General features: G+C 38.0%; 1 protein-coding gene across 1 annotated transcript; it reads right to left on the bottom strand.

The window, feature by feature from the left end:
• Positions 1-2,077: 2,077 nt before the first annotated feature.
• On the bottom strand, positions 2,078-20,299 carry FUS6 (COP9 signalosome complex subunit 1). The gene is made up of 6 exons (XM_011630051.3): positions 19,842-20,299; positions 6,587-6,907; positions 4,254-4,370; positions 4,053-4,138; positions 3,295-3,529; positions 2,078-2,731 (listed from the first exon to the last, which is right to left on the bottom strand). Exons 1-6 carry the CDS (start codon positions 20,223-20,225, stop codon positions 2,555-2,557), a joined length of 1,320 nt encoding a protein of 439 aa, XP_011628353.3. The 5' UTR covers positions 20,226-20,299; the 3' UTR covers positions 2,078-2,554.
• Between the last annotated feature and the right edge of the window lie 1,144 nt (positions 20,300-21,443).

The raw sequence follows: 21,443 nt of genomic DNA, 5'->3' as shown, positions 1-21,443 counted from the left end.
CATTAGTTTACTCCAAATAATTTCTATTTAATTGTTTGTTGCGTGTGGTTTGTATAGAGCCTCGGCTCTAAACAATCAAATTAGAATACCTTAAACGAATGTCCAAAAATGTGGTTTCAATACTGAAAATCTTTGTGATAGCCTTCAAATATATTTTATTTTTATTTATAAAATTTAAAGCTTCAAAAATAGTGTAGATCGACAGATCTATGAAAACTTGAAAATCTTGAAAATAGACAGTCCAAAAATATGTCATAGAATACACTATTTCTAAAACTTGAAATCTATTTTTTTTTCTCATGTCCATGCATCTTGATGTCAAGATGATCAATTTGAGGATATTTGTGCATCAAAACATCTTCTAATGAAAGTTTTGAGGTAGGCTTAAATTTGATTGTTTAGAGCCTCGACTCTGTATAAACTTTTCCCTTGTTTTAATGATATTGTCCACCTGTGACAAATGTTTTAACACACTCATGCAAGAAAATTGGCAATTTCTGAATCAGTCACTTTGGGTTCGTGAGTCCACATCTTTTCCATGTATCGTTATTGACTTCAAAACTATGAAAAAGTATACAATAAGATTGTTTATCGTTGGTACAAGGAGGTCACAATTACTTATAATCATTCGATGTAAAATTTAATTTTCAACAATATTTTTGAAAATTGTATATGACGAGACCATTTACCTTTAATATAAAGAGGTCACAGCTACTTATAACCATCTGATGTGAAATTTGATAGCTTGGATGTTATAAAATTTGATGAACTTTTGTTTGGAAAAATTAATTGTGACCAATGGTCAAGATTAATTGTGACCACCTTGGAGTAATACAATTCCCAAAAATATTGTTAGAATCAGTTTTTTAAAAATTCAAACGGTCTCCCCTGAAAACCTAGGCAGATTGTTGATTTAGATCCAAATCGCCCAATTCAAAGCATATGTCTAAAACTAAATTTTAGAGAAATAGTAAACCATGAGAATCGAGGCGATTCGAAGGCTCCTTAAACCAAGCACACCTCTCGATACCGATTCCACTTGGGTGGATTCAAATTTTTCAAACAAAGTGGCCAAATCACAATGAAAATCAAAATTTGAAATCAACCAATTTACCAGTAAAGTGATCACTTTTAAAAACCTTTTGCTTTGGTATTTTGTAGAAGATGCTCATATTGCCCATGTTCTAGGCTTATAACCCTAATTACTCACTTAAGTCGAATGACCTAATGCCCCTGTTTATTTTGTCTCTCAAACTCGAAACATGTTTTCTCCCATAAAAAGCCATGTTATGGGTTTAGGAACCCCACATCACAATGACATTTTCATACTCTGGCCACCAGCCAACTGATTTAAATACCACTAATTCCGAGTTCCAAACTAGGAACAACATATTTTAAGGAAAAATTAAAAAACACTTGCTGTTATGGTTATCTAGGTCATTTAACTCAAGTAATTTACGCGAGCTAAATAACAAAAATACCCTCAATTTCAAGTCTCCTGTAACAAGGGCAGTTGGGGCATTTTTAACAAGATAGTAGACGAGTTGCCCAAGAGTAAAGATTTTTAAAACTAACAGTTTTGTTGGTAATTTAGTTGATTAACCACCTCTGACCATTTTATTGATATTTTATCCCCTCAAAATAGTTCAATCCAAAGATCACGACTAGCAATGGGCTGGGCCTGGGCCGGCTTACCCTTAGCCCTAGCTCGACCCTAGTCCCCAAACGGCCAGCCCAAGCCTGGCCCTGCCCTAACCAAGCTAAAGAGGTCTTGGCCCAAGCCCGGCCCTAACCGTATGAGGACCGGGCCGAGCCAAATAAAATCAACCAAAAATAAAGGGAAAGAGAGAACAAAAAACGAGCCAAAGCCATGATGGCCAGGCCCTGGCCTAGCCCTTGGGCCACCCTAGTATTTTTTTTGGGCGAGGCCGACTGGGCTGCGCCAGGCCCTGGCCCATTGCCATCATTAATCACATCTCCCAATCACAAAAACAAAAAGAGAAAAGGCCGATGTCTAGACATTGTAAGAATGCAAAATAATTCAGCAGAAAAAATCAATAGCATGACACACCCCTCAGAACTTCAAACAACCAGTAACAACTGAACCTTATAGTTGCAGATCTTGACCAAATCTTCGTTACAAGCATTGTCGATCTCAAGCTCCAAATGCAGCTGATAATAATAGAAATATCTCGGAAAGGCATCAAAAAGAGCCCTATGATAAGCATGAACAGAGCACAAGGGAAAACTTTACAGAAAGGAAGAGAACTGTATATGGAAGAAGGCTCCCGCCTAAGAGACTGTATCTCAAAATCATCAAGTTTCGATCCTGTAACCGATGACCAAACTCGAATTTTGTCTAGAGAGAAGTTTCTTCTTTCCAGGAAGTCAATGATATAGAAGATGAGCACCTTTCTGTGTGAACTCAGGTCTCATTCCCTCTTGGGCAAAAAAAGTGATCTCCCATGTTGACCATACAGTACATTTTATAGACAAAGGGGTTTCTTGGATTTACGGTCTATTGGAAAGTAATGGAACTATAGCACTCATTGGATCAGTTTTTTCTTGAGTTTCTCTGAATATATTCATGCTTCACTAGATTGGCTCTCAGCAACATGGCACGTACATCCCTATCAAATTCAACACCAGTTTGCAGAACACGTTGGAATGTGGCATTCCTTTGGTCAGCATGTCGAGCGTAGAGAATTTTGTTGTGTGAATCAATGCGGGCCTGTAAATGTTCCAGAGTCATTTCCACACACACACACACAAATTGTTGCCATTGCACAAAATATGTCCCAAATAAAGCACAAGTCCTTGCAATAAAAGGAACAGTATACCTTATTGAATGGATAATTTTAAAGAAACATGAAAACATTGGACATGGCAGGCTAAGAAGAGGTGCAATGTAGCACTTGAAGGCCGCTTCTCTAACTACTGCAACATGAATCTTTTTCACTCTTATTTTCTAGAATAGCACCACTTAGGAGTACAAGTGGAAGGCTCTAAAAGGACAAGAAAAATGCCCCAAAAAATATGGATGAAAGTAGTGAAGAAAGAAATAGTAACTAAAGTTCTAACTAAGGGTATAATAAAGTGGAATGGTGAAACGAGGGTCAACATCATTGATCGCACAGTGAGCAAAATTTTTCTATTTGTGCAATTCCTTTTTGCTTCTTATTTTTAATCGTTCTTTCATATACCACAAAAGTGAAATTTCAAATATCTAGGGATATTCATTTGTTATTGTGTCAAATCAAACCTCTAGAAAGGAGAATTAGAGAAAACCCATACCTGAATTTGGTTATCAGTGATCAAGGCCTCGAGTTCTTTTTCCAGCCCAGCAACAGTTGTCTTAAAGGCACTAGCCATAGTACGGAGGTCAACAGAAATGAATGGGAGTGTGTATTGAATAATTGCTTTATGGCGAATTTGTTCATAGAGTGTTTCCACATGATCATAGAGATGGATATCCAGTAAAAGGTTCGGTTTGAGATTCTCAAGATACTCTAGGCAGGAGGCATAACGGCTACAGAGTAGAACACGGTCAGAATGTTAGAAATGTAATATTGTGTTACAGTTCATAAAAAAATGGAAAGCATACTATAAAAGAAGACAACAATCCACTGGAACAGTCCCATCCAATGGAATCATGGACAGTAATGGAGGGGGAGTGTGCCTTAGGACATACCCCAATGGTAAGTCCAACTCCCTGGTAAGTCCAACTCCCTCCCTCATCACCAATAGTCACTTCATTCTACAGTGATGATCCCAGTGGCCTATGGTTTTCCATAATACAGAGGAGCTATAGTATAAAGAAAATAGGGAGTATTCACACGCAATAACATGAAAAGGATGCCCCCTCTCCCCTTCGAAACCACCCCCAACCTGGGAATATGCCTTGTGTGCGTGAGAAATAAAAAACAATCCCTGAAGAAGCACGTGGATGGGGAAGGGCATATGATGAAAACTATTGCTAAGATGCAAATTATGGGTTCAAACAAATAAAGAGCACTTCTTCTAAGCAGCACCCAAAAAGAAAGTGGATCTACCTTGCATAAAAGTCATGTATGAGCTCCCTCACTTCAGGAACCAGTTCTAAGAAATTTCGAAAGTTGATATTGTCTATAACTTTATTCTGTCAATAGTCAAAGAGGCAATAGGAAGAAGGACACATCTGGTTTATCAGTATTCAGCTTGATAATGTGTCAAATATATGCGTCAAGATTAAATTCTGCAATTTATGTATGCACCTTAAGTTCCGTACGGTCAAAACATGCAAGTGCACAGAGCCCACCATAAGTGGCAACATCTTGTGGAGCGATCACTTCCGTATAATTATTACCAAGTTCAGGGCCTGTTTCGAGAAACTGCAATCACATCAAAAGGCACCCAATTATACAGGTCTTCGTGCATTAGAAGAACCAGATCTTGTAACAAAGCACATCCATGCAGCTCGTTAACAAGTCACATATCTTCAAGAATCAAAGCAATATAGCCAAGTAGCCAACCATGTCTGCAAGATCCTAACACTTGCTCTTAAAATGGTGGTCCATTCATATTTTCAGTATGTATATAATGAATTGCTATCAAATTAACATGCCCAAATTTATTCCAAAACACATTAAAGGTCCATACAAGTTTTGCCCTTTCAAGCAGAGTTAATGGTGCGTTGCCTTCTTCTCAGTTAATTTACAAGGCCAAATTGTGATGTCAACGCATCAACATTCATCTAGTAGTTTTACGAGAGAGTCAAAATTTCAGATAGATCCAAAACATCCTGCCACATATAAATGCATCTCTGAGCTACCGTAGGATATTTTGGAACTATACAGCAGGTGACTAATGTCCAAATACAAGCGTTGCACTTCAAGATGTCAAAGTTGGATACACTCCTTATAGTAGACAGATCACCTCGAATGGTTTTTGGAACCCAAATATGCCCGTTTCTGGGACAGGACACATGCTCACCACCAAACAACACCCCCGCACCAATGTCCCAAGGCCATTGAAGACAATGGAGGAGATCCCTAGCTTCATCTTCCACAAAATCCACTAGTCCATACTCTGTGTTAGCTACAAACTTCTAAAATACCCTCATGTAAGATAATTTTTAACTTGAAATTTGAAGTTTTAGAGAGAGAAACTATCTCAAAAAAATTTGAGAAAGAATCTCTCTCAAAATTTAAATTTTTAATTTAAATTTTTAGAGTGAGAAACTATCTCAAAATTTTTAGAGAGAGGAACTACGTCAAATTTCAGAGAGAACCTCAAACTTTTTTTGAGAGAAAAACTATATCAAATTATGTTATCTCAAATTTCAAGTTTTTAGAGAGACTCTTTAAAAATTTGAAAGCCTTGAGAGAGAGTGAAGGGATGGGAAAAGGACTTGGGGTTACACACATGGCTTTTTTGCCATTAAAAAACTAATTTCTTACTTTGGCGGGTAGATGCAAAATAAGAAGTTTTGGTGTTAGTGGTGTGGTTTAAAAAGTATTAGGGTTGATCATAGCATGAAATTATGGTCAAGGGGGGTGCAGACACACAATATGTGTGTGTTAGGGTATTCATACTTATGGGTATTTCCTTAATGTATTCGACATTTTTTGACACTCATTGCCCTTGTTTTGTAGTATAAATTTTTTTTGAATAAGGCCATTTTTCATCATTAGAAGGGGTAGGATTATATTTTGATAAGAAACTAATGCCATTTACTACTGGTTAAGGAGCAATCATTGCTCCATGTGGGTGTTGTCACACTGCATGTGGATAACGTCATCCTTCACTATAGTTAATAAATGCTTCTCTTTATATCATGAATTTATACTTTACCCGTGACTAATTATCTAAAGTAGCCTAGACAAAAAGTTACTGCATGGGGGTGTAAGGTATTAAGTGTCCAAAAATGTTGAGCGCATTAAGGAAATACTTATATATATGAGTACACTAACGACATACATATATATAAGTATACATACAATCCATCCATGCATACATATATGTATACATGATACATAATATAAGTAGATAGACACTTACATCTATGTGCATGCAATTAAAGAATAAATAGATGTAAAAATTTCAGATATGTGATATATCATTAAAAAAATCAACAACCATGAAGTATCATGAAATGTAAACTATAAAAGATATGTTAAAATATGCATCCGTTCTGCTTTAAAATAAACACAATTATTTCTTATCTGCCAAAAAACAGTACAACTAGTTCTTTCACAGACAAGACAATTTGCCACAACAATATATGACAGACGAGTATATGGCCATGATAAATACAGAGCAAATCTATTATTCTGCTCTTAATTTTGTTCCACAGTTAGAAATTTTTTTAATGTACTTTCAATTGAAAATATGAAAAGAACCTTGCTGCTACCAAATGCCAGAGCTACGAACATTTCACTCAAAAATCTCTTTTTCATTACATTGTAAGAACCCAGAGCATACAAAAATAGAAACCAAAGAACCATTTTCATAACTGAATGGCACCAACCCCTTAAAAGTTTTAGGTTTTACAAAACAAGCATAACTGTATGTTTAAAAGATTAAAAAGAATGTTAATCAAGTATACCTTGCGAGCAGCAGGTTTATATTTCTTTGCCTCCAAATGAGCCAATCCTGCGGCACATTTTAGTTTCGCAGTTATAATAGGATCCTGCAATTCTGGAGTTTGTTCTGCTTTGTTGACATAATTTGTGACATGCATAAACTGGCCTGTCTCAATGCTAACCAAAATCACATTCAAACACATCTGGATTATGTGCTTCGATGTGGTACAATAATCTCGAGTACGAACATAATTCTTAAAAGCATCCCCTAGCAAACCACGAGCATAGTGGAAGTCTCCAAAGTCATTGTATCCCATCCTAATGCTTTCCTTTATCATATTTGTCTGCAAAGATAACATTGAAAATCATGCACACATCAAGTATGAACCATCAAGTAAAACTAAATTACCAGCCAGATATAAATAAGCGTGCAGTTTGTAGAAGGATGCAACTTTCTAGAGGTAAGGTTGCAATGTCTGCACTGTCCATTTTGGTTGGAGGGTGTAGATTTAACACACCTTTTAAGGCAGTGTCAAAAAGTGGCACATCTTTTGAGACAATGTCAAATCTAAATCATGCAAATAAAATAGACAGTGTAGATTAATGCAACCTTACTTCTACAAGTAAGGTTGCTTATATAAACTTTTCCCAATAAGTAAATGCCACAAGTATATCTTGCGCACATCAACTAATCACATTAAATAGAGAAAACTATAATGTCTTAAACATGATTTCACGACACGTAAGAGAATATTGATATCCAGGGAAAATAAAGTAAAAGAATGAAAATACAAAGTAAAAGAAGGAATCTAAGACAGGACCAAACACCCTATCCTTTGTAAATGTCAGGTCCTTTCTACACCAGCAAATTAACCTTCTTAAACATGCATGCCAATAGAGGGATTCAATCATACATGCTCTAAGACACCAAAGACATCAGTACTTGGAAAGCAGTCCTCTAAGTCCCCCCAAATCCAAGCTATACACCTATCACACCCTTCCTCATCGACTGCCCAGGTGGATCCTCCTGTTTCATCCCCACCATCCAGATCCCAAACACCAACAATTTTTTACCAAAATTTCTCCAATTCGCAAAAGTCAAACCTTTCTACAGCACCAAATGACCAGAACTCCAATGTCATTCAAGGCAAGTGGGGTACACCTGATGCACCATCTCCTCCAACCTCTTTTGATTCGAACATTTTTTACATACCTCATATGTCAGTTCCTCAACTTTCTTCTTGAGATCATTGAATTCCTCCCATGTAATTTTCTCACCAGCACGAAAACAAACTCCACCTCCTCTAGCAGGCAGCAGGCATCACGCAAACTCGCAACGGATCCTCAAAACGCTTTGGGAAGGTGCCTGCTCTGATATATGCTAATGCAACCCAAAAAAGTTCAAGCTCTAACACCAACTAATGCAGAAAGAAAGTTCAGGGAAGATGATCAAATAATATATTGATTAGAAAATTAAGGAGGAAGCCTACAAGCCAGGCTTCAATAACTCTGCATTGGTTAAACCAGAAATAACATCCCAAATTCGACTCTAAATTAAAACCTTAATAAAAGCCCTATTTATAATAAAATACCTAACATAAAACCAAGAAATCGTAATACTAATTGAAATAAAAGTCCTAGTTAAAACAAAATTCATAATGACACTTTTACTGTAAATCCCTAAAAAAACCTTAAAAACCTAATAGTCATTTAAGAAAGGGTGCAGTTGGCATACGGATGCATCCGTAGCTGTAGAGGTAAGCTGCACCTTCAAATTTTATCATGATATATAATTTAGATGTAAAATGTTCTTAGGATTATCTCAAGGTCTATTTTTATATTATAAAATTTTAAATTTCAAAAATGGTTAAAATCAAGTAGATCTATAAATATATGAAAATCTTGAAAATGGACAGTGCAGATAATATGTTGTAAAATGCACTATTTCTGAGACTTGAAATCTTTTTATTTTTCATGGTCATACATCTCGATGTCAAGATGATCAATCAAAGGGTATTTCAACATTAAAACTACTTTTTCCGATGCATTTTTGAGGTGCATCCGTAGTTCAACATGTTAAGGTTGCAACCTTATATAAACTTTTTCCTTTAAGAAAATCCCAAAAAATATATCCTAAAATTAATAAGAAATATTCAAAAATAAGAGGCTTCTTCTCCAGTATCATGTAACCATGTCTTACATGGAAAATGGAGAATGTGATTAGTTGCGCATCAATATCATCAATAGCAAGAAGTCATTAATAATTAAGGTATGGAGCAAAAAGGTTGGCTGCCCGAAGGAGCTATCACAGCCCAAACATCTGGTGCACAGAAAGGTGTCTTAACAATCAACCAAAACTTCTCAGGGCATATCCGCTTCACCACAAGATTCAGGTGATCAAATTCATTTCTGAAGATGAAAAACTCACTTTGGAGTAAGAATTTCCATTGCTTTTCCAAAATAGCAGTGGATCGAGAACACACATTGTTAGCGTAGTTTAAATAGTGGGAGTCAGAGTGGTTGGAGCCCTAAATTTCACCTAAACCTAGATGATGATGAAGCTCTTGAATTCACAGCCCGGTTACTTAGTCTAGGGACTATTTCATCCCTCTTCATGACAAAGACAAGATTATCTAGAGCCCCTCTCTGAAGGATCCTTTTCAGTTTCGTTACTCTAATGGTTCTTCTAACTGCGACAAACCAGAAATTTTCTCAGGTATAAAGGCCAGCAATGACTCCAAGAGTGGGGTTGGGTGTCTAGTTGACCTTACAGTCAAGCATATCGAAAGCAAAGGCTAACCCTCGCCAAAACAAAGCATTATGTGTAAGGATGGTAAGAAGACAGACATTCATCTCTTTCTTCACGTCAAAACAACCTACAATAGTTGGGCTTTCTTCCTTAAACAATTATGTTGACAATGCGCCACCCCTGATTCTGTTGGAAGCCTTATAGGATTGTGGCTTTCTCCGCCTTTTCCAACCTCAAGGCTACTGTTAGGGCCTGTTTGGATATTTGGAGATGCATGTTCTAGAGAGATCCCTCTCCTGGAATTGGCATCTCCTGGAATATGAGTGTCTACTGTTTGGTTAGCATCTGATAAGAGACCTGGAAAATACTTCCCCTATTTACATTTGACTGGAAGAGGTGCTTCTCAAAAATTTATTACATCCTCTTTTTGCATTATTCCCATCATATTGACTGGGCCAGAAGTTTAACCCACATGTTTTATGAAACCACTTGAAAAAATTTCTATGTTGAATCCATTGAGATATCACACTATGCTTAATTTTGTTTGCCCATATTTGACCAAAATCTTGATTTTGGGCCCCATTCAAAAAAAACAAGTCGTATTAGAAATGTATAGTGGCATTTCAATGATATTCCAAAATGGCATATAAAATTCAAATTTTACTTGACACATAAGATGGTATATAACAAGGATAAAGTCAAGATGACATTTACCTATAATTATAAAACAAAAATTGAGTCTTAAGCAATCCATGCTTAATTCCAATTGCTTTATAATGGAAGTCTAAAATGAAATTAGAGAGAGAGAGAGACATAGGTGAGAGCAACAGGAGTACATAGCACGAATGGCTAGCTCAAAGAAAAGGGAATGAAGCCCATAGAACTTGGATTTGCCCCACTGCACATACATCATGGACACCCAATGAGCCCTTTGTTCCTCAATCATTTTTTAGAATAACTCACTAGTATTAATGTCAGCAATGACATCGCTTAACGCCCTCACAATTACAATTTGACTGAGCAAACAACATCATAGACCTCCTTGATATGTGGTTTTTGTTCCCGAGTCATTTCTTCAAGTGTAACCGCAATTCCTGTAACAATGTTTGCCATCAACTCAATCATGTTTGCCATCAACTCAAAAAGATTTCTTTTTGTCAACCACTGATATCTTGTCTTTCTTTGAGCTTGAGTGCCCAACCATCAATAAGAGCCTTCTTTGATGCAGGGGAGTGAGAGGTGAGGGTACAAATGTACAAAGCAAAGGTAAAATTAGGGTAACGCGAGAGATAGAGTAGAGAAGTAAGAACAGAGAGCTTTGCTTTTATGCAAAGGGAGAGATAAATCCTTCTTTGGAGTGAAAGAGAAAGCAATGCAGTGGGGGGGGGGGTGAGAGAGAGAGAGAGTAGGAAGTTCATGGAGATAGAGATTACCTGGGCTAAAGGCAAGAGGAGGGAGAGGAGAAAGAGAGAGAGAGAGAGAAAGCTTTGGCTGAGAATGGTGAAAGGCAATGGCGAGTGGAGAGAGAGCTTCGGCTGAGAATGACTTCGCTTGCTTAGGTCTTCGAGCTCTCTTCATTTTTAAGCGGACCTCAAAGTACGCCTTAACAGTTTTGGTTGAAAACAAAAGGATATGTGGAAAGAGCCATTTCCTGGAGATGTGCATTCCACCTATGTCGATGGAATACAGATCTCCATATTTTGGCCTCAAAATATTTAAGCATTGATTGAAATTCCATCCCCAAATGGCATCCAAACTGCGAAAATGTGCAGTCTTCATGGAAGTGAATCTCATAGAAAACCATTTACAGATCATGCTGCTTAGAAGGGCTCTGCTCCCCAGACCGACTTCATCCCAGATTTATGGCGGATCTAAACTGACAGGTAATACCAAAAGTCACCGCAAGGAATATTAGGGCACATCCTGGTGCAACTCGGATATGCGAGCCCGCGTTGAGATCAAACACGGACATGCGAGCCCGCGTTGAGATCAAACACGGACATAGGTTAGTCCTGCAAGACACCTTGGACAGAGGTGTATAAGCTCCTCCTTTGACTCAAGTGGAGGACACCTTGCTTTGGTAGGTGATAAAAACATGGATGCCTTAGCTTCCATCGCCTGCGACCTTGTTTGGCTTCTAAAGTCTCAGTTACCTTTGGAGAAAGGTTCCCCCCCCCCCCCTCCGGCTTTGCCTTCCCCCTTTTTTTATTTTGGGGTGGGGTGGGGTGGGGTGGGGAGGTTGGGTGTATTTTATATGTTTGGTTTGCCCATCAAGTCTTTAATCTAAAACATTGAGATTTGTATTCCATCTAAATAAGTGGAATACAAATCTCCAAGAATGGCTCTTCTCATTGGAGCCGATTGTTTTCATTCGAAACCATTAAGACAAGCTTTCCGCTTAAAATGCACAGCGAGCCTGAAGCCCCAATCAAGCAAAGCCATTCTCAGTGGAAGCTTTATCTCTCCACTTGCCATCGCCTCTCACCATTCTCAGCCAAAGCTCTCTCTCTCCACTCGCCTTTATCTAGGTACTCCCTCCCCCCTCCCTCCCTCTCTTTATTACAATGCTCTCTCTCTTTCGCATCACTAAATAAAGATTTCTCTCTGCCTCTGCGAAAAAGCATAGCCCTTTCTAACCTCAATCCTCTACTTTGTCTCTCACTTTATCCTAATTTCACCTTTGCCTTGTACATATGTACTCTCACGTCTCACTTCCCCATCTCAAGGGTTGGAAATGGGCCGGGCAGCAGAGACCGCCCAGTTGGCCCGGCCCTAAAAAAGTAGGGTCTGGGCCACAAATTGTGGCTCAAGGCCGAGCTAGCGCCAACACCAACTTGATTCGACAAGGCCCATCACGCTTTTTTCTAGTTTTTTTCTTTTGTATTTTCTTAATTTGCTTTTGGTGGCTTTTGGTCTGGAAAGGCTTATGGGGACAAGGGCTAGGGCAGCCCAGCACCACCTTTCCCGTCTCAAAGAAGGATCTATGCCCAGGTAACATGGGTTTTTCCCAACCAACTTACTTTGACCGTCAAGCACAGTCCAGTATCTGCAAACATTATTTGCATAGTATATAGCCCACGAGGGACCACACTCCCACTTAGTTCATGTTCTATTAAAACAAATGTTTTATTACAATCACTCATAAGGCCTTTAATGGCCACATAAATACAGCATCTCCCACTTGGCCTTTGAAGGCTTTACATTCTCTCTTCTCCACTTTCTCTCATCCCCATCTCGCTCACATGTCTTACAAAAACATTAGGGGCAACCCCCTTAGTCAGAGGATCTGCAATCATCAGATCTGTGGATATGTAGCTAATCTCGATCTCTCTCATTCTCACCTCATTCCTCAGGTGATAGAAGTATGGTTTAATATGCTTGGAGTTCTTGTGAAAACAAAGTTCCTTAAAAATGCAAATTGCCGCCATGTTGTCGCATAAAATCCGTACTGCCTCACAACGTACAGGATGAAAGCTGAGCTGATTAAGAAACTTCTTAATCCATACGGCTTCCTTGGCCGCTAAACAGCATGCCACATATTCAGCTTCCATGGTGGATAACGCTACTATATCTTGTTTCTTTGGCTTCCAAGAAACTACACCCCCTCCAAGCATAAACACATATCCAGATGTAGACTTTGCATCATTTGGATCCGTGACCCTTTGTATGTAAGTGCATAGGAAATATTTAAGGATTCTCTTGACCGCTTTCCAATGCTCCTCTCCAGGATTGCTTTGGAATCGACTGACCAAGATCATGACGAAAGACAAGTCTAGCCTTGTTCCCGTCATGGCATACATAAGGGACCCAACTGCGCTCCTATAAGGCACTCTCTCCATAGCTCTTATATTCATATCTTCGGTAGAACACATTTTATTACTTAGCTTCGTCTTTTTATCTATTGGGGTAGACATTGGGCTTACACATTCATATCAAAATTTTCCAGTATCCTCTTGCAATAGGTTGCCTGGGAAAGTTGGATAGTTTTCTCTCTTCTGTTTCATATTATCTTGATGCCTAACACATATGAAGCTTCTCTAAGATCCTTCATATCGAAATGTTATGCAAGGAAAGTTTTTGTCTCTACTACTAGGGCAATCAAGCTACTAACAATTGGCATATCATCCACATATAAGGAAATAAAGACCACATCAGTCCCATTGACCTTTTGATAGATACAGTAGTCCTAATTATTTGTAGAGAACCCTGCAAGAGCAAAGGTCTCCTGAAATTTTATGTACCACTGAAGCGACGCTTGTTTTAGGTCATAGAGAGATTTATTAAGTTTACACACTAGGTTCTCCTTCCCTTTATCCTCAAATCTCTCGGGTTGAAGTTTGGTCCTATTTTGGTGCGAGATGAGAACATGGGCTGGGCAATCCCAAACTTTTAGATGATCAAGGGAGGGAGCACAACCTGTGAATATATCGTGAGGAGTAAGTGGGGCACCATTTGTGGGTGTCTGATTAAGGATATAACATGCCGTCGACATGGCTTCTCCCCAAAAATCTAGGGAAAGACTTGCATGCCCCATCATACTCCTTACCATTTCAACCAAGGTCCTATTCCATCTCTTGGCTACACCATTTTGTTCAGGAGTATGGCATGGTGTATTGATGAATGATTCTGTTCTCAACACAGAGTTCTTTGAAAAGTTCAGATGAATATTCCCCCCCTCTATCGGTTCTAAGGACGTTGATTTTCAAGTTGGTTTGATTTTCTACCACGACTTTATATTCTTTGAATTTTTCTAGGGCTTCAGATTTTGTGTGAATAAGATATACATAGTCATATCGCGAGTGGTCATCTATAAAAGTGATATAATATCTTTCTTTCATTGGATAGCTCTTTTTGCCCCTTGGCTCATCAGCTAGACTTTGATGACCTGCTAATGAGCCATTGCTTAGACTGTGGGTCATGGGAAACATTGGGTCGGCCCGATAAAACAAGTATGGTCTGTAGTCCACAGTTGAAGGTGGAGTGCCCCATACTTGTTGATTCAATTCCTAAACCATATGGATCATTTTTCTATCAAATTAATTTAATTATGTTTGTTTTATGATAGAAATTATTTTAGAATTATTATTTGAAATTTTATAAACCTTTAGATATGTTATTTATAAAATTTGGATTTATAAAATTAAAGATATTGATTTTACAATGGTTTAAATATTCTAATAATATTCTTTAGAATTTTTCAATATATGTAAAATTCATGGGGGCCTATTGTTCACATGAGCCCACCGTGTTGTAGGAGGTGGGGCCTATGAAGCCCCCTATAGGGTGGCAGGCCCCACCCCTTAATTCACTTACTATCTTTCTACATATGGCATGTGACCATATGGTCATATGGCATGTGGCCATATGGTTGGATATATATTGACTTGATATAATTTTGAAAGATTTTGTAAAAGTATGATAAGACGTGTGCTATTTTATGGAATGCACAATATTTTTATTAGATAATTTCTATTAATGAGAAAATGTTTTAGGAAAAGCGGATAAGGATTCATGCACCTTTCATAATGTTGATAGCCCATTTATGGAATGGATGGCTCAGATCTCTCACCCCACAAGTTACCCTTGATCAACGGTTCACATTCAATCTCACTAAAGAGGCAAACTATGGGAAACCCAAAGAAACCCTAAGCCTAATTTTGTTTTATAAATAGAGAACCTCCCCTCCTCTATTCTCTACACATATCTCTCTACTCTCTCACACATCTCTCTTCCCTCTATAGAGGGGCACACCCCACTTTCCTCTCCCTCTCTCTAAATCTCTCTTAGCCCATCTATAGAGGGACACACGCCAACCTTAGGCTACCTCTACTCTCTCTCATCTTGATTAAACCTAAGGGTTGGATAGTAGAGAATATGTTAAACTAGGTCTTGGGGGTTTTTTTACCTAGGTTCAAAGCTTGGTGATTAAAAGGGAGTTTTAAAGTTCCATAGAAAAGTATGACCTTAAAATTACTTTCTAGGTTGATCCCGCGGCATCGAATGGTATTGACTCGATGGGGGGTGTAATAAGCCCGGTTGAGATAATCTCCGGCACTCTCTACTTTTATTTTTTGCAATTTCATCTTCATATTCTCAAGCATAAGAAATAGTTATTTCAATGGCATCAAGTTTCAAGATCTTGGTTTTGTCATTTTGTTGATTTTATTTTGAAGTATATGTTATTGTAATAGGACCACTTGTAAGCAATCTTTTGCCAAAACAAAAGATTCATCGGTTAAAGATCACATTGGTCTTTCTTTCATTGGTATCAAAGCATAGTTACTTGATTGCCATTAGGAAGTCTTTTCTAATTTTTGCTTGTGAATAAAAGATATGGCTGCTCGTACCTTCATCTCTGACATCCTAAACAGCGAAAGGTTTTATGGGACCAATTATGCCCCTTGGAGAAGAAAGATTCGATGTGTTCTTTATGAGGAAAACTGCATGAGATGCCCTATGAGTGTCGTCCTCAACGTCCAGATGATGACTCATCTCAAGCAATCAAAGATGAATGTGCCACTTGGAAGAGGAGGAACTTGAGATGTAAGAACATTCTTTTGTACGCCATGACCGACTCGTATGCTTCTGAGTATGAGTTAATTTATACTGCAAGTGGAATCTTTGATAGACTTGAGAGAGAGTATGATGATCCCTCTCTCATAAAGCAAGTCATGGCTACGAAAAAGTATAATGAATAAAGATGGCAGAGGGTATCAAGTTCACGGATCATGTGCACATCTTTCGTGCACTAGTCAGAAAAATGGATGACACTGGCATGAAACCCACTGAACCTATGCAAGTGATTCATCTCATGAATTCACTTCCTAACTCATGGGAAACTTTTGTGTCCTCACTCTCGGCCAGAAGGAAAGCACCAAAGCTGGATGAGCTTATCACAACAATCAAAAGAGAAGAAGAAAGGAAAAACTCGAAGCACGCACTGACACTAACTTCAAAGAAAGCCGTACACATGGTAAAATCTCCTCCCTCTTTTAAACTTAAGAAAGCAAAAGATAGAATTAATTTTGGAAATAGGGGAGACTTCAAAAGGAGAGATTTTGGAAACAAAAGAGGAAAGAGAGAGACCATGACTTGTTTTATTTGCAAGAAGATGGGCCACATAACCAAGAATTGTCGGTCCAACAAATTTGGAGGGACCAACAAAGAACTGGCTTGTGTGGTCTTTGAGACGTTGCTAGCCGACCCCAAGGGAGCTTCTTGGTGTCTTAACTCAGGAGCTATGGCTCATGTCACAAACACCAAAAAAGGCTTTCGTTCTTTTACTCCCATGGGGCCTGGAAAGCAACATACCTACATGAGAGGTAATCAGAAAACTGATGGACTTGAAGGTGGAGATTTTGAGCTAAAGTTGAAGAGTTTCTTGATCCTAAAGCAAGCACTTTATGCTCCTGATATGAGGAAGTGCTTGGTTTCGGATCCCAAGATGTCTATGGTTGGATTCATGATCACTTTCATTAGGGAGAAGGTGGTGGTCAAGAAGGGGAATAATGTTGTCATGACTGGACGTCTTATAGATGGATATTTGCTATTGAAATAAAACAGAACGTTGTTTATGTCTCGTCCCCTAATAAATTAGATGCCACCCTATGGCATATGAGGTTAGGACACATTAATTTTGAAAGAATGGAAAGATTGAAAAGGGACGACATTTTTCAAAATTATAAAGGAGATTTATCGAAAGTGTGTGAGTCTTGTATGTAAACAAAATTAACAAGTAAAAATACCACCAAGGCAAAAAGAGCTACTAGCGTTTTAGAAATCATTCATAGTGACATATGTGAACATATGAATGCGGCTACCAAAAGCGATAAGAGATATTACATCACTTTTATGGATGACCACTTGCGATATGGCCATGTATATCTTATTCACACAAATCTGAAGCCCTAAAAAAATTCAAAGAATATAAAACCAAGGTAGATAATCAAACCAACTTGAAAATCAAAGTCCTTAGAACCTATAGAGTGGGGGAATATTCATCTGAACTTTTCAAAGAACTTTGTGTTGATAACGGAATCATCCGTCAGTACACCATGCCATAGACTCCCGAACAAAATGGTATAGACGAGAGACTGAATTGGACATTGGTTGAAATGATAAAGAGTATGATGGGGCATGCTAGTCTTTCCCTAGACTTTTGGGGAGAAGTTGTGTTGACGACATATTATATTCTTAATCGGACTCCCACAAAAGCTGCCCCACTTACTCCTCACGTAATATTCACAGGTCGTGCTCTCTCCCTTGACCACCTAAAAGTTTGGGGATTCTCAGCCCATGTTCTCATCCCGCACCAAAATAGGACCAAACTTCAACCCAAAATTGTTAAAACCATTTTCATTGGCTACCCAGACCATGGTAAGGGGTATCGATTCTACAGCCTTGAAACAGGAGCGATTATTGAGAGCCACGATGCTCACTTCTTCGAGAAAGAAATCCTTGAAGCAAGATTGAGACAGAAACAAGCTGACTTCTTTGAGGAGGCAAGAAACAAGGTTGTGCTTTGAGAACCCAAACCTGAAACTTCCAATAAACCTAAGCTTGAAACCACCCTCTAAACAAAATGGACCTGAACCCGAACCAAGACGAAGTAACCGAATCAGTAGACCTCCTCTATACCTAGAACAATTTGTCTACCTGGGGAAACATTTTGATAGAGTTGGGGAAGATCCAAATTCTAAACCTAAAACTTTCCGTGAAGCCTTGTTCTGTCCTGAAAAAGAACACTGGGTAGAAGCCATAAAAGATGAATATGCTTACATTAACCAAAACCATGTATGGGAATTAGTACCTCTACCTCGAAAATGTAAGGCCATTGGTTGTAAGTGGATTTTCAAAAAAAAGTTGAACTCAAAAAACAAAATAGACAAATACAAAACTAGGCTAGTTGCAAAGGGTTTTACCCAAAAAGAGGGGATAGATTATAAGGAGACCTTTTCCCCTGTTGTCAAATTCCCATCTATCCGAATCCTTATAGCCATAGCGGCCCATTTTGATTTTGAGGTTCATCAGATGGATGTCAAAACAGCCTTTCTAAATGTTGATTTAAAAGAAGAAATTTACATGACCCAAAACTGTTAAAACCATGTTCATTGGCTACCCAGACCATGGTAAGGGGTATCGATTCTACAGCCTTGAAACAAGAGCCGATAGCCTCTACCCATAGGGCGATCAAACTAAACTTTGATTATAGTTTAAAGCAAAATGCGAGGGAGGGAGGCAAGCATAAAAGGAACCTTAAGGAAACTACCAACGAGTAATACTTCTCACCAACTTGGGGTCTATAGCTTTTACTAATGCCGCTCAGACGAGACACAACCCTACTTGCCGATCTCCAACTGTTTGAGAGAAATTGGGGCCCCGATATCATCACTGAAGGTGAATTTGAGAACATTATCAATTGGGTCAAAGAGCTCTTCCGTTTCCCATGGAAATTAAATCCACTTTTCAATCAATTTTTTTAACTATTCCGAGCTTTACATGTATCGTTTAGCCACACCTAGAGAGAAACCAAATCTGTAGCTCACATTCTAGATCAACACCTGGTCTAAAATATACCCTCCCACACTTTTTTTGTAACCCTTAAACACCAAACAAGATGTATATTTCTATTAATTAATACAAACATTACTTATCAAAAAAAAATTGAAGATTTCAGGATGGACAGTTCACCAGGTAAGTAGTGGCAAATCAATTACCGTCATCTTATGAAAACATTGTGCTTTGATTTAGTTGACCATGAGTTGATAGAAAGAAGCAAGCATAAGTATTGGGGACATACAGTAAAATAGGTAAAAATAACAGAGATCAGAGAGAGAGAGAGAGAGAGAGAGAGAGAGATAACTTATATGAAACTAATAAAAAGAACGTTAATTGGAACAGATGAGGACAATAGGCTGTGAGTCCTCAAATGTAAAGTGGATAGGTTTGGAGATCCTATCCACAAATGCAACCTGGTTGGTGCTCTCTCTCTCTCTCTCTCTCTCTCTCTCTCTCTCTCTCTCTCTCTCTCTCTCTCTCTCTCTCTCATACACAACACACAAAACCCATGACCCAAACTTTGACGCATTTCGGGCAGTAATAGCAGCTCTTCCTTACCCTTTATCCTTCCTTTTAGTTTACGAATATCTATTGATTGGTAAACATGGAATTTGCACCCCTAATTTAGTATGAAGAATAATGTCTCCAATGTGCTCAATCCCTAGGATTAATCCTCTTGTCTTCTTTTTTGACAGAAGCAGTAAATTTCCAAACTCCCGACACATAATATACAGATACTTGAATGCAAACCACGATTTAAATCTCCACCAAACAAAAGGACTAGAAACAAACCCTAATCCAAACAATCCATCTAGCAAATAAAATAACCAGAATCGCATAAGAATAATATGTTATCAAAATAAACAGAGAGAAGCAGAAATCCTCAGTTCCCAAAACTCCACTGCATGTTGAAACAAAGCAAGACCGTGTAAAACACACAGAAGAAAACGTGATGGCAGAGAGGAAAGTACCTTGTAGCCACTAAGCTCATTCTCGAGCTTCTCTTTTCTCTGCTCAGCTCTTCTCTCCACGCTGTGAATCCAAGCGTAGTCCACTCCATATTCAGGCCCCAAGTTCCCATTAATCTTCTCTGCAACTTCCCTTAATAGCTGAGTGTTCTCCCCCTTCTTAAGTTCATCGTAGGCCATCCGAACTGCCTCTATCTGGGTAACCGGGTTACCACAGTGCTCTGCTATGAAAATAAGGCGAAGGATCTTAGTGCGCCCGCTATAGAGAGAAGCGTAAGCCTCAACATCAAGGTGCTCTCCGCTCATTATAGCTTTAGGGCGTTTCTGGTCGACACCATTAGAGCAAGGAGCGTCTATCATCTCGGCTAAGCCATCTGCTTCGTCCATGGCCGCCTGTGCCTTTATGTGAGAGAGAGATGCTTTCCGGTGTTGAGACGGAGAAAGGCTCACTGGTTTGAGGTGAGAGAGACCTGTGCTGTTGAGGTTGTCTTTTATTCTAGAGAGGGGGTTTTCTATGTGGGAAAATTGTTTCATGCGGGCAGGACGAGCGGTCCAGACGTATAAAGCATTGACCCTAGTGATAGATGTAAATAGGTGGTCCATCTAAAAACATTTGCAACGGTTTTAATGTTTTTTAATATAATTATAAAAAAAAGTTATATAAAGTTGTAACTTAAAAATATAGAATTATATATGCACCTCAAAATTTTATTAAAAAATATTGTTTTAATATTGAAAAACACTTTAATTGATCATCTCAATATCGAGATATATGACTATGAAAAATAAAAATAATTTTGAGTCATAAAAATAGTGCATCTTACAACACTTTATCTAGACCGTCAATTTTCAAGATTTCTATATGTTCATAGATCTATTTGATTTTAACCATTTTTGGAGTTTAAAATTTTACAATTGAATATGAAATTTGATTTCAAAATAATCCTAATAATATTTTATATCAAAATTATATGTTATAATAAAATTTGGAGTTGCACCTTACTTGGATTGTTTAAGGTTGCAACCTTACGGAAACCACACCCCATAATTATTATTTGAGAAATGTGACTATAAACCCTCCCACACCCCAGAACCCCAAGGGATTACTATTAAATTTTGACATATATCTCTACAAAAATTATGATATGGGTGTGGGACTTAGGTGAATGGGTTTTCTAGAGATCTCTGTCAAAATTTAATAGTGATCATTTAGAATCCTACTTACATAGATGTCAGAGGGTCTCATAGTATCATTACTCTTATTATTTTAAATTTTTAACTTTTTTTTCATAATCTTCATATTAAAGATTATATATTTTCTAAAAATTAAAATCAAATGATATTTAAAAAATATATTTATTACCAAGCCCGTATTTCTATAATATGTAGGCTGGCTGCATATAAACTGAGTCCATAGATTTGCTCATATTTTTTTTAACTAATTATAATTGCTCATGTTACAATGTCATGTTAAAATATTATTTAACTTCTGATATTTTTTACAATAAAATTTTACTGATATTTGAGGTGTCCTATTTTTTTTATTGGGCACACCTAGTAAAGTTAAAAAAATACTTTATATACAAAAATTGACCAAAATATCCC

The sequence above is a fragment of the Amborella trichopoda genome, chromosome 9 (assembly GCF_054954075.1).
Source record: "Amborella trichopoda isolate Santa Cruz 75 chromosome 9, AtrichopodaSantaCruz75HAP2 v2.0, whole genome shotgun sequence".
NCBI classification, from domain to species: domain Eukaryota; kingdom Viridiplantae; phylum Streptophyta; class Magnoliopsida; order Amborellales; family Amborellaceae; genus Amborella; species Amborella trichopoda.
This window is presented reverse-complemented; position numbering and strand designations above follow the sequence as displayed.